This window comes from Halichoerus grypus, chromosome 10, assembly GCF_964656455.1.
Source record: "Halichoerus grypus chromosome 10, mHalGry1.hap1.1, whole genome shotgun sequence".
Classification (NCBI taxonomy): domain Eukaryota; kingdom Metazoa; phylum Chordata; class Mammalia; order Carnivora; family Phocidae; genus Halichoerus; species Halichoerus grypus.
This window is the reverse complement of record NC_135721.1, coordinates 86,106,856-86,124,471: the sequence shown is the minus strand read 5'-3', so window position 1 is coordinate 86,124,471 and position 17,616 is coordinate 86,106,856. Positions and strand designations below refer to the sequence as shown.

The window sequence follows — 17,616 nt, the reverse complement described above, 5'->3', positions numbered from 1 at the left end:
TGAAGTGTAGTGCCTTTAATTTTAAGGTGATATTAGGGGCATTCTCTGCACTGAACTATGTAATGAGCTAGATGTTTTGGATGAATCCACTTTCCAGGTCCCCTGAGCTGCTTGATGTTTTTCCCCTTCATTCAACAGTTCTTTGAACCTATTGATCTAACCTGCAGTTTGTTTAGCTTGTGTGATCCAGATCCCACATTTCTCTTCTGTTAGGAATGAGTCTTCACCTCATTCTCTCAATAATAACTACCTTTGTTTGGTCTCCTTTCTAGCCAATCAGCCACCATCCAAGAACTGCGCACATGCTTACCTGTCACCATATCCCTTCATGAGGGGCGAGCACAACTCAACTTCCTATGATTCTGCTATTAGTAAGTACCTCTGTCCATAGAATGCCTCTGAGAGGGACTTGTTTTTCTGAAAAAAATAATTTAACATATATCATTTCAACATTTTCTCTGGTATCAATCTGTTATATATAAAATAATAGGATGCCATTTTTAATACACCATTTATAATTCTAATTGAATATAATTTAGGTTTAAAAGTAAAACCATTGAGGGGGGCCTGGGTGGCTCAGTCGTTAAGTGTCTGCCTTTGGCTCAGGGCATGATTCCAGGGTCCTGGGATCGAGCCCTGCATTGGGCTCCCTGCTCGGTGGGAAGCCTGCTTATCCCTCTCCTACTCCCCCCACTTGTGTTCCTGCTCTCGCTGTCTCTCTCTCTGTGTCAAATAAATAAATAAAATCTTTTAAAAAAAAAAAGGAAAGCCATTTTAATTTACTAGCTACTTATAAAGATATTTTTTTACGTGTGTTTTCTGATGTGGAAATAATGATGTTTATTAGGAACAACTGCTTCTTATGGGTTAACTGACCTGAAACTAGTCTTACAATGAAAAATAATTGTAATATACACCCTACCTTTACAACATTGTTTTTGCAGCTGTTGCACATACAAATATAATTATACTACTGTTTTCCTACAAAATGACTGAACTTTGTTATATGTGATAACTCATAGAAGAATAGTCAAATATCATTAACTGAGAGTCATGATTACCTAGTTTCTTTTATATTTTCATACTGTTTGTTCTAGGGAAAGTACACAAACTTAGTTTGTACAGAAAATACATAATATATGCTTAAGTCTAGTTTTATGGAAAGTATCTGAACTCAGTGTGTCAGCTTTATTCTCAGCTGGTTTCATGAAGTTTTTAATAAAGAGTGTTTATCATAATCTTAACATTAAGAGTTGGTTCAGAATTTACCAACGTCATAAACAGGGACAAAAATACTTGTTTTTTCAAAGATAATAAGTAATGTATTTAATGTTCTGAATAAACTTGTATTAGTCAGTATTCTCCAGAGAACCAGTAAGAGGTATACAGGTGGGGGTGGGGGTTGGGGAGTGAAAATGATTGATTTATTGGATTGATGGAGAGATTTTAAGGAATTGGCTTATGCATTGTGGAGGCTGGCAAGTCTACAATCTGTAGGACAAGCCTGCAGACTGGATAAGAGTTGCTATTGCAGTCTTGACTCTGAAGGCTGGAAATGCTGGTAGAATGTCTTCTTTAGGAAACCTCAGTCTTTGTTCTAAGGCCTTCAACTGATTGGATGAGGCCCACCCCCATTATGGGTAGTCTAACCAAATTAATGCATAAGATTAACCATCAAAAATCTTAACAAATCTTTACAGCATGCATAATTTTTTCATCTTTTTATAAAAATATGTATTTCTATACCTTATAATTTTAAGTTTGCTGAAGGATATAACATCTGCTTATATCACATGATTAACACATTTTATGGAGTGGATGTGGGGTCTGGATAGGAAAATAGGTGAGCTGACACACAGCCATGCCTGTCCATCAAAGTCGCTTGTGCTTCAAATGGCTATGGCTTTTGGCCTTGAGAATGTGCAGTGTGGATGCTCTTTCCCACTGAAAACTGCACAAGGCAGTTCCCATTTGTCAAAGCCCTTTGTATCCTGTGTGACATGGACCTTCTCACTGATAAGAGAAGAGATGGCGTAGCAAAGAGTAGGAGAAATCATTCTGTATTACAAAAAGTTGCAAAAAAAGTATTCCCCTGACATTCTTATTTTTGTAAAATGGACTAAGAAATGGTACAGGGTTGACTTTCCACAGCATTAGGTATTTGCATAGATAATTAGGATTGTTGTTGATACTCATATGTTCAGGTCCTATGATGAGATAGGTATCGTGGACAATATATACTTTAAAATGAATCTACATATTTGAAAAGTCTGCACCTCAAGGAAATAGAAGAGAACCTGAAAAACAAGGTGACATGATCTAAACATAATAATTATGATGGAGATGGGTAGTAAATGCATGTCACAAAAATTATACTGCAATTATGCTTAGAATTATTATGTAGCACTGCATATAATTACTGTGTCATTTTTTGGATCCGATGACAAAACCATATTCCAATTTTTTTTGTTTTAAATTATCAGACTCCTCTTTGGCTCACATATTGTAACTCCCTATTCACTTTAAGCGACTTTATCAAACACTTTAGCAAAAATAACTGAGACAGGAAGAAGTATGTCCTACAACAGAAATAGCATATACATATTTCATTTACCTTCATAATAATGTACAGTGATATCTAACATTGTATTTGGGTGATTTTTTCTTATGGTTTCCTTTATCCAAGAGAAGGGCCATAGATATCGTTAGAAGAGTTTTACCTGATTGAAAGCGCATGTTTCCTAGTTAGTGAGGCCATCTAATCTTTACTAGACTCCATAGCCACTCTTTGGTTTCATGTAGCCTTATAATGATCAGGCATTATACATTTGCTAATTTATCTTGGCTAAATTCAAAGTATTGTTTGTAAAATCTGGTGCATTCCAGCCTGGCAAATAATTGGTAAAATGGCTTTGTATTCTCTTGAGTTTTTGCAGTTGCATTTAGCCAGTATTGAAATCAGTGAAAATAATATAGTGGTATTTAATTTTTCTGGAAAGACTATTTTGCAATCATTGGATGCTACTGATGAAATTATTCTATTTCATCACATGGAGACTGAGACTCAGAGAAACCACGTGACACTGTTTTCACACAGCTGATCATTGGCAGAATTAATGCAAAGGCCCAAGTCTCTGGATTTTCTTTATTGATAATCTTATAAACTACAGTGAATGAAACGGCAAATTTTAGTGTTTGCCATTAAATCTTTTTAAGTATAAGTCTTTTCATTGGATCTCAGCAAAAGAACAATTCTAACATTATGTTGGCTTTTTCTACTTTTCTATCTGATCCTGATAAGGTCTAATTTAGTGTTTCCTTTATCTATTTTTGCCTCAAATACATATTCTAAAATTTGGTTATGCTCAAATCTAGTTATTTGAATGGTTGCCCAAGCCTAGAGAGGTTGTTAAAGTAGGATTGTGTACTTCGAAGTCCTTTAAACAATTCCATTACCTTTTGATATCTGTCAGAATTTAGATTTTCTGGTTTGTTTCATGATTAAACTCAATCACAGTTCGTGTATTCCGTATCATTTGGAATGATGTACAGAACATAGATTAATTTCCTAGCTAATTGAGCCCCTGAGTGAATTAGTCATTTTGTTGGTGTCCCCATAGCCTTTGGCCACACCTATATGAAAGTGCTCATTATAAGTAACTGTAATTGTTTACCTTAGTTTCTTTATTTGGTGGAACTCCCTAAAGGCACAGAATATATCTTACTCATATTTATATCCCAGAACCAGGACCTAGTACAGTGCGTGGTACTTAGTAAATGCTTACATATCTCTATGGAATGACTTAGTGCAAAAACTCCTTGGCTTTCCTCTCAAGCAGAATATATTGAACATAATTTCTCCTTTTCTTGGTGAGTTGGAACAAACACACATACCATGACCTTCCTTGAGTTTCTCAGAATCAGTGTTTGCCCTCATGCTTTAGGGCCTTTGTACATGGCGTCCCTTCTCTCCAAATGCTTTTCCTTCTTCCCCACCCCTCCTCCCTTCATTTCTCTAACAAGCAGGCTCATGCTCCAAGCTAGTACATACTTCAGTTTTCTAAGGAAGACTTCCTTGCCAGCCCTCTGCTCCACTAGTACATGGGCTAGACCAGGTTCTCCTTTATCAAGACCATTTTTTTCTTTTTTTTTGAGTATGCTCCATGCCCAACGTGGGGCTAGAACTCACAACCCTGAGATCAAGAGTTGCATGCTCTACTGACTGAGCCATTCTTTAATTTGACTATCCATAGCACAGATTTTGTTTACTTGTGTAATTATGAATTTCCTTCCCGGTTCAACTCTAAGCTCCATGGCAGTGATGTCTTGTGTGTTTAGCTCACTGGTGTACCCACTATAGACTGAGTGCTAAATGAATACTTTGGGAGAGTCTCCTTGTTACCCTATGCTGTGGTACTAATACTGATGCACTAAGGAACTGCTGGTGCATGTAGGAATTTTTCAAACCTTTACTAAGTGGACTTAGATTACTCTTAAATTGTTTTTCATACTTTTAAAAATAATTTTTAGGTCTTCAACACTGCTTTCACATGTCAGCAGTCCTTTGCTTTTATTGTCAATGTTTATTTATTTCATATTATTTTCTGATCTTCTCTTTCTTCACCCTTAATGCAAAATTGTAGGGTAAAGCAGATTATGGAAGACTAGAACAGGAAGGAGGCAGGTAGGCACATTAGTCAGCCATGTGTTAGGTTGTAAGTGACAGAAAACTAATGAGCTAAAAAATAAGGGCAGTTTTCCTTCCACAGCAAGGTCAGAAGCAGCGGCCACAATGATGCCGCCAGGGCCCCAGGAGCTTTCAGGCTTTCCTCCCACCATCCTTGGGAGGTGCACAGTTGCCGCCATGCTCTTCCATCTTCAGAAGAGCAGAGTGTCCCTAGAATTCTCCAGTAGATTTCTGCCAATGCTGTAGTCATCAAGACAGTGTCATGTGGCCACTGTAGGCTGGGACCTGGAGTTGCTGGCTCTCTAGTCAGAGGAGGAGAAGGGAGAAGGGCTGGGATTGAGCGCTGATCCCTTAAAAGATCAACAAGTCCTCAGGGTTTGAATGAGGGCGGGGCAGCAAGGATGAAAAGGGAATAAAGGAAATAGATGATATTTAAAGTGTTAATGTGTAGAAACGCCTGGGTGGCTCAGTTGGTTAAGCGGCTGCCTTTGGCTCAGGTCATGATCCCAGGGTCGTGGGATAGAGCCCTGCATCAGGGCTCCTTGCTCAGGGGGGAGCCTGCTTCTCCCTCTCCCTCTGCCTGCTGCTTCCCCTGCTTGTGCTCTTTCTCTCAAAGAAATAAATAAAATCTTTAAAAAAAATAAAAAAAAGAGTTAATGTGTAAAACTTGGTAGCCCAACAAAAGAAAGCTGGAGGAATCAAGGATGATGAAGAAGTTCCCTTTTGAAGAAGGCATAATTCTTCATAATTTAAACAATGTGTAATAAAGTGTAAGATAATCACCTCCATCCCAATGATAAATACTATTTTAGGGTATTTCTTGCCAATCCTTTTATATGCATATTGTACATAGTTTTAATTATTATAAACATGTATCTTTTCTAAGTTAGCAGGCATTTCTCCACATTTTTACCTAATAATTTCTTAAATTTTAAATATGTTAGTTGCTACCTCCACATTAAAACTAATCTTGTGAAAAAAATAAATGATAAAAAACTTCAAAAATAAAAATAGTTTTAGGCATGTAACATGTTTCATAATTTGCATTAACTCTTTGGATTATATTTACAGAAGTGTGAATGGTGAATCAGAAGGTAGGAATAGGTTTTCTTTGTTGTATCATGCCATTGTACCACATTGCTTGCCAACCAGTAATGAACTGTGAATTATTTCAGTTAAGAACATTTGGTAAGGAGGACAGAAGTATGAGCACTAGGAGGAGGGGGTGACATTTGAAAGTGGAGGATGGGGATTTAGTTTGGATTTCAACATTTTATAGTTGGGTTGATGGTAAAACACCATTGCAAAATAATTCAGCATGTAGCTTGCTGTGCAAAACTGACTTCCCTAAAAGACATTAATTAGAACAGCAGATACTGATGAGGAATTACAGAGGTGGTTTTTGATATCAGATATAATCTTTAAGAAAAAAGTCATAGAAAAGGAGGTGGTAAAATATCAATTATACTTAGGGGGAGAAGGAAAGAAGCAAAGACAGTCCACAAAGGCGAAAGAAAAAGAAGCCTTGAGAAGCAAGCTGATGAGCAGGCTGTCTGCTCAGTCAGAGGGTTTGGTGGTGGGGAGATTCTTAGGAAGGAGGTGGTGGCCCTCAGTGACAAATGCAGAGTGAGTGGGAATGAGAGGGGCACGAAGCAATTGGAAAGATGGGATAATGCAAGAGTTCTAGTGGCCACTGATAGCTGTACCCACCGAAGACTCAGCTACAGAGGCATCTCTTTCTACACCTAAACCCACATGCCCTGCTGGTTTGGCCTGAGACTTGTAGGCCCACTGCTCTGTACCCCACTCCTGCTTACTGCCTGTTCCTTTGGATTGGACCTGAGGGCCCTGCCCTCTTTTCCTGGCAATGCCCTTCCTCCCCCCAGGGAACCATTCTGTTTTCCTGTACATTCTGTCTCCTGACAGCCCTACCCCAGGCTTCCTCCTCCTTCTCCTCTCCCAAAAGGAGAGGTCAGAAAGCAGAGATGCTCATAAAGGGGGCAGAGCAACAGAATGATGGGGGTGTGAACCCTCATACGGGATGTTTAGGGAATGGGCAGCAAGGAAGTTGAGACCTTTGTGATTAGCCAGCACTTGAACTTGGAGTAGCTACCAAAAGAGCACAGGATTTACAGAGAATACAAAGTCCTTATAAAAACAATCACACACACACACACACACACACACACACAAGCACACCATCTTGCTTTACTTAAAAGGCAAAATAAAATATAAATACCCTTATATTTGACAATTTTAAATAGCACAGAAATGAATTAGGATTTGAGTCTAAAGTTAATGTAAATACTTAAATAACTAAGAAGACATATCAACATGTCCTAGGTATCTAATTTCATTGGGATGACCTCCTGCTTCCTGATCAATAATGCTGGTGTAGCTGGGTCTTATTTACCAATTTTCTCATGTTCAAATATGGTGAATCTGGACATTGTCTTAAATTTACCAAACTTCCTTCTGTTCTGCTTTAGTTGTATAGTAAAAAACCTACACTGCAAAATATGATGGAAAATACAGTTCCTTTTTTTTTTTGGTCATAAATGTCAAGTACCTAGATATTGAGAGATACCTTAACATCCACTCAATGTCCTACTGTTCATTCAGACATTTGGGATTACACAGCCATGGCGACAGAAACAGTGTGATATTACAGGGTGCCCGCAGTTTCCGAGTTCTGGCTGACTTTTTATCTGTTACCCAGGGAAGGCTCTATTGCATTCAGGTTGGAGGGCACTCATAGGGCCGCTCACTCAGCCTTCCAAAGCTGTAGCTCATGATGATACAGTTGGCTTTCCAGTTCCAGGGCCCAATATCAAGGCTGTAATTAAAAATCACTTTTTCAGAGGGTGTTATTTTGTGTTCCCTACAATTTATTCATGTACATCTAAGGATTGATTGACAGCTTATGTAACATCCCTGCACTAATGGGGGAGATTACCTTCTGTAAACAAGACTGTGTGTTTGTGGCTTGGCTTCCCTTCACGGAGGACAGGCTCCAGACTCAACAGAGACTTCTGGTGATATATCTTAAAATGTCAGTCACACTCAGAAGTAGAAATCTCCTCCAATCATAGAGAACCTCTTGGTGCCAGGCTATCTCAGCCTTAGCAGTATTGACATTTGGGGCCAGATAATTCTTTGTTGTGGAACTGTCTCGTGCATTGGAAGATGTTTAGCAGTACCCCTGGCCTTTACCCACTAGATGCCATTAGCACCCCCTCAGTTGTGCTAATCAAAAATGTCTCTTAACATAGCCAAATTTTCTGGGCTGGGTGGGCACAAAATCACCTCTGATGAGAACTACTGGGACACTCTATATATGCATTGCTAACACTTCTGAGGACCCAAGCTCTTCTTCAGAATTATACTCATACTGTGTACATTCTGTGCCCAACTCCAAGTCTCCAAGGCTCAGAAGCACATAAATAATGGTTATATCCTTCTTCCATGCAGAATATGCAGACAAAAAAAGGAGCAAGGGGCTGATCTGGGTCTCTCTCATCTTTAAATATTACTGCTTCTGCTCCAAGTTGTGGGTCTGTTCTTAGGAAAGATATTTACTCAATCCAATGGAAAAAAAAATATCGAAGAATACTGTATCCTGGGCACTGTCCTGGGTGCTTTAGTGTCAGCCCTAAATTCTTGCCTTTATGAAGCTTTCATTGTAGGGGGGAGGCAGATGATAGACAAAATAAGTCAGTCAAGTAGTTGGAGGGAAATAAAAGGGGATAGTGTGTGTGTGGAGGCAATCTCAATATTAAATAAGGTGACTACAGAGGTTATGTCTGTTTTGAGTTTGCTAGCCTTGATTGAATGGGGCTGTGTCATCCAGCTAACTTGCCATGGTTCCTTGATCCCTGTTTTGAGGACTGGATGGATGCTGTACAGAGAGTACTTAGCACAGGGGCTGGCTTGTGGTAAGGGTTCTATGGGACTTACAAGCTGAACTTTCAGCCAGTATGTCTGTGTTCACTACCTGGAACCAGTGCTTCCTGGCTCTGGCTTCCTTACCTCCACAAAGCTCACTGTACTTGTTGGTAAAGGGGAGATTAGTATAGTATTAACTCACACAGTTGTTAAAATGAGGAGATAATAATACAAATGCTTAACAGAGTAGTTGCCCTGTAGTTGGTGTTCGATAAATGTCAGCTATTTTTATGGCAATATACCAATTTAGAGCACTGGAAATAAGTCCTCATGAGGACATGTGAATTCATCGTAGCTTCTCCCCAGTGAAATGCTTCCTGCTCTCTGAAGTGTGTACGTGTGTGTGTATGTGTGTGTGCAGTCACATCAAGCACTTGATAGATTTTCTAGTAAAGAATAAGGATTTCAAAAGTAGTGTTCAGGGGCAGAGCAAGATGGTGGAGGAGTAGGAGACCTGGATTTCGTCTCCTCTCAGGAATTCAGCTGGATAGGGATCAAACCAATCTGAACACCTACGAACTCAACAGGAGATCGAAGAAAAGAATAGCAACAACTCTCTGAACAGAAAAGCGACCACTTTCTGGAAGGTAGGACGTGCGGAGAAGTGAATCCGAGGCGATATTCGGGAGGATAGACGGCGGGGAAGGGGACCTCCATCAGCTGCTTCTGGCAAGTGATAGAGCAGCGGAGCACAAAATCGGAACTTTTAGAAGTCTGCTCCGCTGAGGGATGTCACTCTGGTGGCTAAGCGGGGGGTGGAACCCTCGTGGGACAGTGTGGTCTCAGGACCCTCAGGGTCACAGAAAGACCGGGGGTGCCTGAGTGTGGCAGAGCTCCCAGGTATCGGAGCGGGGAAGCTGGCTGCAGAGACGGAGCCGAGGCACGGGCTCTCAGCTCGGGGTTGCCATAAACTGTGATCCGCGGCACAGTCGGGCCCCTGCTCCTCCAGCAGGGACCCAACAAGCGGCAGATCCGGGGAGACTCACCTTCTTCCCCCGGGAGGAGAGGTGTGGGAGCGCACTGCAGGGATCTGCTGGGTTTGGAGACTCCACATGGGGTCGGGTGCCAGAGATAGAAACACGCGGTCACAGGCCGGGTGAACACGGAGTGTGGCCGGAGACCGGGGAGACGGGAGTGACTGGCGGCTTTTCTCTGGGGGCTCACTGAGGAGCGGGGCCTGAGTTCTCGGCTCCTCCGGGCGGAGATTGGGAGGCCGCCATTTTCACTCTCGGCCTCCAAAGCTGTATGGAAAGCTTGAAGGGAACAAAAGCTCCGGAGAGCAAACCCGAGCAGATTACTTAGCCCGGACCGGCAAGGGCGGGGCAATTCCGCCTCCAGCAAAGACTTTTGGGAACCACGGCAACAGGCCCCTCCCCCAGAAGATCAGCGAGAACAGCCAGCCAAGACCAAGTTTACCGATCAATGAGAACGGCAGAACTCCAGCGCTAGGGGAATAATGCACATAGAATTCATGGCTTCTTTACCATGATTCTTTAGTCTTTCAAAGTTAATTTTTTTTTTAAACTGTCTTTTTTTTTTTTTTTTGAATTTTTCTTTTTCCCTTTTTCAACCAACATCTTATCAATCCCTTTTTAAAAAAAAACATTTTTAGTTTTCATTTTTATTTTTCATTTTTAGAGTCATATTCTATCCGTTCATAGTAGTTACCCATATTGTTGGCATATATATATAAGTTCTCTCTTTAAAATTTTGAGATAGTTTCTTCTAACAGATCAAAATATACCCTAAATCTCTATTGTATGGTTTTTTTCTACTCCCCTGCCTGATCACATTCTCTCCCTTTTTTTTTCTCTCTTTTTTTTAAATTCTCTTCTTTCTTTTTTCAAACAACTTCTTATCAATTCCTTTTATAAAATTTTTTATAATTTTCATCTTTACAGTCATATTCCATCCCTTCATCATATCAACCCTTATTTTTGTACATATATAAGTTTTTCTTTCTTTAAAATTTTGGGAGGCACTTTCTTCTAACAGACCAAATACACCCAAAATCTAGTGTGTGGCACTGATCTATATACCAGCCTGATCATATTTGATCACATTCTGGTTTTTTTTGTGGTTTTTTTCTGTTTTTGTTTGTTTTTATCTTTATCTTTTTCTTTTCCTTTTTTTTTTTTTTCTTTTTCTTTTTTCTCTCTTTCCCTTTCTTTTCCCACTGCTTCAGGTCTTTTCTGATTTGTTTAGAGTATATTTTCTGGGAACGTTGTCACCCTGTTAGCATTTTGTTCTCTCATTATTCTCCTCTGGACAAAATGACAAGACAGAAAAAATCACCTCAACAAAAAGAGCAAGAGGTAGTACCGACTGCCAGGGACCTACTCAATACGGACATTAGTACGATGTCAGATCTAGAGTTCAGAATCATCACTTTAAAGATACTAGCTGGGCTTGAAAAAAGCATGTAAGTTATTAGAGAAACCCTTTCTGGAGAAGTAAAAGAACTAAAATCTAACCAAGTAGAAATCAAAAAGGCTATTAATGAGGTGCAATAAAAAATGGGGGCGCTAACTGCTAGGATAAATGAGGCAGAAGAAAGAATCAGTGATATAGAAGACCAAATGATGGAAAATAAAGAAGCTGAGAAAAAGAGAGATAAACAACTACTGGATCACGAGGGCAGAATTCGAGAGATAAGTGATACCATAAGACGAAACAACATTAGAATAATTGGGATCCCAGAAGAAGAAGAAAGAGAGAGAGGGGCAGAAGGTATAATGGAGCAAATTATAGCAGAGAACTTCCCTAATTTGGGGAAGGAAACAGCCATCAAAATCAAGGAGGCACAGAGAACCCCTCTCAAAATCAGTAAAAATAGGTCAACACCCCGACATCTAATAGTAAAACTTATGAGTCTCAGAGACAAAGAGAAAATCCTGAAAGCAGCTCAGGAGAAGAGATATGTAACCTACAATGGTAGAAACATTAGATTGGCAACAGACCTATCCGCAGAGACTTGGCAGGCCAGAAAGGACTGGCAGGATATATTCAGAGCACTAAATGAGAAAAATATGCAGCCAAGAATACTATATCCAGCTAGGCTGTCATTGAAAATAGAAGGAGAGATCAAAAGCTTTCAGGACAAACAAAAACTAAAGGAATTTGCAAACACGAAACCAGCCCTACAAGAAATCTTGAAAGGGGTCCTCTAAGCAAAGAGAGAGCCTAAAAGCAACATAGACCAGGAAGGAACACAGACAATATACAGGAACAGTCACCTTACAGGCAATACAATGGCACTAAATTCCTATCTTTCAATAGTTACCCTGAATGTAAATGGGCTAAATGCCCCAATCAAAAGACACAGGCTATCATCAGATTGGATTAAAAAACAAGACCCATCGATATGCTGTCTGCAAGAGACTCATTTTAGACCCAAAGACACCCCCAGATTTAAAGTGAGGGGGTGGAAAACCATTTACCATGCAAATGGACACCAAAAGAAAGCTGGGGTGGCAATCCTTATATCAGACAAATTAGATTTTAAACCAAAGACTGTAATAAGAGATGAGGAAGGACACTATATCCTACTTAAAGGGTCCATCCAACAAGAAGATCTAACAATTGTAAATATCTATGCCCCTAACATGGGAGCAGCCAATTATATAAGCCAACTAATAACAAAAGCAAAGAAACACATCGACAATACAATAATAGTGGGGGACTTTAACACCCCCCTCACTGAAATGGACAGATCGTCTAAGCAAAAGATCAACAAGGAAATAAAGACTTTAAATGACACACTGGACCAAATGGACTTCACAGACATATTCAGAACATTCCATCCCAAAGCAACAGAATACACATTCTTCTCTAGTGCCCATGGAACATTCTCCAGAATAGATCACATCCTAGGTCATAAATCAGGTCTCAACCGGTACCAAAAGATTGGGATCATTTCCTGCCTATTTTCAGACCACAATGCTTTGAAACTAGAACTCAATCACAAGAGGAAAGTCAGAAAGAACTCAAATACATGGAGGCTAAAGAGCATCCTACTTAAGAATGAATGGGTCAACCAGGAAATTAAAGAAGAATTAAAAAAAATCATGGAAACCAATGAAAATGAAAATACAACTATTCAAAATCTTTGGGATGCAGCAAAGGCAGTCCCAAGAGGAAAGTATATAGCATTACAAGCCTTTCTCAAGAAACAAGAAAGGTCTCAAGTACACAACCTAACCCTCCACCTAAAGGAGCTAGAGAAAGAACAGCAAATAAAGCCTACAGCCAGCAGGAGAAGAGAAATAATAAAGATCAGAGCAGAAATCAATGAAATAGAAACCAAAAGAACAGTAGAACAGATCAACGAAACTAGGAGCTGGTTCTTTGAAAGAATTAACAAGATTGATAAACCCCTGGCCAGACTTATCAAAAAGAGAAGAGAAATGACCCAAATCAACAAAATTATGAATGAAAGAGGAGAGATCACAACCAACACCAAAGAAATACAAACAATTATAAGAACATATTATGAGCAACTCTATGCCAGCAAATTAGATAACCTGGAAGAAATGGATGCATTCCTACAGATGTATCAACTACCAAAACTGAACCAGGAAGAAATAGAAAACCTGAACAGACCTATAACCACTAAGGAAATTGAAGCACTCATCAAAAATCTCCCAAAACACAAAAGCCCAGGGCCAGATGGCTTCCCAGGGGAATTCTACCAAACATTTAAAGAAGAATTAATACCTATTCTTCTGAAACTGTTCCAAAAAATAGAAATGGAAGGAAAACTTCCAAACTCATTTTATGAGGCCAGCATTACCTTGATCCCAAAACCAGACAAAGACCCCATCAAAAAGGAGAACTACAGACCAATATCCCTGATGAACATGGATGCAAAAATTCTCACCAAAATACTAGCCAATAGGATCCAACAGTACATTAAAAGGATTATTCACCACGACCAAGTGGGATTTATCCCTGGGCTGCAAGGTTGGTTCAACATCCGCAAATCAATCAACATGATACAATACATTAATAAAAGAAAGAACAAGAATCATATGAACCTCTGAATAGATGCAGAAAAAGCATTTGATAAAGTACAGCATCCTTTCTTGATCAAAACTCTTCAGAGTATAGGCATAGAGGGTACATACCTCAATATCATAAAAGCCATCTATGAAAAACCTACAGCAAATATCATTCTCAATGGGGAAAAACTGAGAGCTTTCCCCCTAAGGTCAGGAACGTGGCAGGGATGTCCACTATCACCACTGCTATTCAACATAGTATTAGAAGTCCTAGCCACAGCAATCAGACAACAAAAAGAAATCAAAGGCATCCAAATTGGCAAAGAAGAAGTCAAACTCTCACTCTTTGCAGATGATATGATACTTTATGTGGAAAACCCAAAAGACTCCACCCCAAAACTGCTAGAACTCATACAGGAATTCAGTAAAGTGGCAGGATATAAAATCAATGCACAGAAGTCAGTGGCATTCCTATACACCAACAACAAGACAGAAGAAAGAGAAATTAAGGAGTCGATCCCATTTACAATTGCACCCAAAACCATAAGATACCTAGGCATAAATCTAAGCAAAGAGGCAAAGGATCTGTACTCAGAAAACTATAAAATACTCATGAAAGAAATTGAGGAAGACACAAAGAAATGGAAAAACGTTCCATGCTCATGGATTGGAAGAACAAATATTGTGAAGATGTCAATGCTACCTAGAGCAATCTACACATTCAATGCAATCCCCATCAAAATACCATCCACTTTTTTCAAAGAAATGGAACAAATAATCCTAAAATTTGTATGGAACCAGAAAAGACCCTGAATAGCCAGAGGAATGTTGAAAAAGAAAAGCAAAGCTGGTGGCATCACAATTCCGGACCTCAAGCTCTATTACAAAGCTGTCATCATCAAGACAGTATGGTACTGGCACAAAAACAGACACATAGATCAATGGAACAGAATAGAGAGCCCAGAAATGGACCCTCAACTCTATGGTCAACTCATCTTTCACAAAGCAGGAATGAATGTCCAATGGAAAAAAGACAGTCTCTTCAACAAATGGTGTTGGGAAAATTGGATAGCCACATGCAGAAGAATGAAAGTGGACCATTTCCTTACACCACACACAAAAATAGACTCCAAATGGTTGAAAGACCTCAATGTGAGACAGGAGTCCATCAAAATCCTAAAGGAGAACACAGGCAGCAACCTCTTCGACCTCAGCCGCAGCAACTTCTTCCTAGAAACATTGCCAAAGGCAAGGGAAGCAAGGGCAAAAATGAACTATTGGGACTTCATCAAGTTAAAAAGCTTTTGCAAAGCAAAGGAAACAGTCAACAAAACCAAAAGACAACCGACAGAATGGGAGAAGATATTTGCAAATGACATATCTGATAAAGGGCTAGTATCCAAAATCTATAAAAACTTATCAAACTCAACACCCAAAGAACAAAGAATCCAATCAAGAAATGGGCAGAAGACATGAACAGACATTTTTCCAAAGAAGACATCCAAATGGCCAACAGACACATGAAAAAGAGCTCAATATCGCTCGGCATCAGGGAAATCCAAATCAAAACCTCAATGAGATACCACCTCACACCAGTCAGAATGGCTAAAATTAACAAGTCAGGAAATGACAGATGTTGGCGGGGATGCGGAGAAAGGGGAACCCTCCTACACTGTTGGTGGGAATGTAAGCTGGTGCAGCCACTCTGGAAAACAGTATGGAGGTTCCTCAAAAAGTTGAAAATAGAGCTACTATATGATCCAGCAATTGCACTACTGGGTATTTACCCCAAAGATACAAAAGTAGGGATCCGAAAGGGTACGTGCACCCCGATGGTTATAGCAGCAATGTCCACAATAGCCAAACTGTGGAAAGAGCCAAGATGTCCATCGACAGATGAATGGATAAAGAAGAGGTGGTATATATATACAATGGAATATTACGCAGCCATCAAAAGGAATGAGATCTTGCCATTTGCAGCGACATGGATGGAACTGGAGGGTATTATGCTGAGCAAAATAAGTCAAACAGAGAAAGACATGTATCATATGACCTCATTGATATGAGGAATTCTTAATCTCAGGAAACAAACTGAGGGTTGCTGGAGTGGGGGGTGGGGTGGGAGGGATGGGGTGACTGGGTGATAGACACTGGGGAGGGTATGTGCTCTGGTAAGCGCTGTGAATTGTGCAAGACTGTGGAATCTCAGATCTGTACCTCTGAAACAAATAATGCAGTATATGTTAAGAAAGAAAAAAAAAAGAAGAAGAAGATAGCGGGAGGGGAAGAATGGAGGGGGGGAAATCGGAGGGGTAGACGAACTATGAGAGATGATGGACTCTGAAAAACAAACTGAGGGTTCTAGAGGGGAGGGGGGGATGGGAGGATGGGTCAGCCTGGTGATGGGTATTGAGGAGGGCACGTTCTGCATGGAGCACTGGGTGTTATGCACAAACAATGAATCACGGAACACTACATCTAAAACTAATGATGTAATGTATGGGGATTAACATAACAATAAAAAAAAATCTTAAAAAAAAAAGTAGTGTTCATTATCATTATCATTATCATGATCACCATCATCCTGGTACAAGATAGTTAATATTAACATCTGTATCAGCCAAGCTTTGCCACTGTTTATCTAGTAATTTTGATTAAAATTCATTCAACCGATATTTATTGAGCACATACTATGTACCAGGCACTGTTCTAGGTTCTGGGGAGCAGCAGGGTACAAAACAGATGGAAATCTCTGTCCCTGTAGGGCTGACATTCTGGAGAGGGGAGACACATAGGCAAGATAAAATAAGTCAATTATATAGCATATTGGAAGATGACAGTGCCCTGGAAAAACAAAACATGGAAAGAGGCTGGAGACGAGGGGCTGACAGAAGTGAGGGTAATAAGAACTCTGTAATGTGGTCAGAGGGAAGCTTGGCTCTGAGAAAATGATATGGAGTGGAGACTTGTAGAAAGTGAGGGAGTGAGCCATGTGATGTCCAGAAGAGTGTTCAAGGTAGAGGGAACATGAGATGTAAAGTCCAGAGGCTAGAACATGCCTGATGTGTGCAAAGAACACAGAAGTAGTCAGCACAGCAGGAAGAGATGGAGGGAGTAGAGTAGAGGAGATGGTGAGGGAGGTGGAGGGTGTAGGGGGAGGTTGGGCCAGTGTAAGGACCTTGGCTCATGTTCTGAATGAGAGGAAAAGGGGGTTTATGAATGGTTTTGACCTGATTTGTGTTATAAAAGAATTTCTCCAGTTATTGTATTGTTAATGGACTGTGGAAAGTCAAATGTGGAATCAGGCGGACCAGTTAGGAGGTTTGCTATATTCCAGATGGCTAACACAAAGATATTAGGAAATAAAGATTTGTCTGAATCTGGCACGGTCCTTTTAAAATTATTTAACAACCAGTAAGGAAATCTATTAAGTGGATAATAGCAGTAACACAACACAACAAAACAAAACTCTTAGTCCAGACTGCTATGTACCTTAAAATATCAGTTTTCCCTTTTTGTAGTTTTTTTTTTTTTTTAAAGATTATTTATTTATTTATTTGACAGAGAGAGACACAGCGAGAGAGGGAACACAAGCAGGGGGAGTGGGAGAGGGAGAAGCAGGCTCTCTGCCAAGCAGGGAGCCCGCTGCAGGGCTCGATCCCAGGACCCTGGGATCATGACCTGACCTGAAGGCAGACGCTTAATGACTGAGCCACCCAGGTGCCCCCTTTTCATAGTTTTTAAAAAGTATTTCATTGTAGAAATTTCCAAACATTTACAGTAATTATCAACATATTTTCTAGTATATGTGCTGCCAAAGTGAGCACAATAATTATCAACACATTTTCTAATCAAATGATTATTACTGTGAATTTTGAAAGTTCTTTATATATTCTAGATGAGTCTTTTACTGAATATGTGTTTTCCAAACATTTCTTCCCAATCTGTAGCTTATCTTTTCATCACCTTAATAAGGTCTTTCAC

At 39.9% G+C, this 17,616-nt stretch overlaps 1 protein-coding gene across 2 annotated transcripts in view; it reads left to right on the top strand.

The window, feature by feature from the left end:
* Positions 1–17,616, top strand: part of TMEM182 (transmembrane protein 182) — an 86,594-nt gene that overhangs the window by 25,350 nt on the left and 43,628 nt on the right. For both annotated transcript variants that reach the window (XM_036089530.2, XM_036089527.2), the window contains exon 3: positions 273–371. In XM_036089530.2, coding sequence (XP_035945423.1) covers positions 273–371 — 99 coding nt within the window. The remainder of the gene's footprint in view (positions 1–272; positions 372–17,616) is intronic.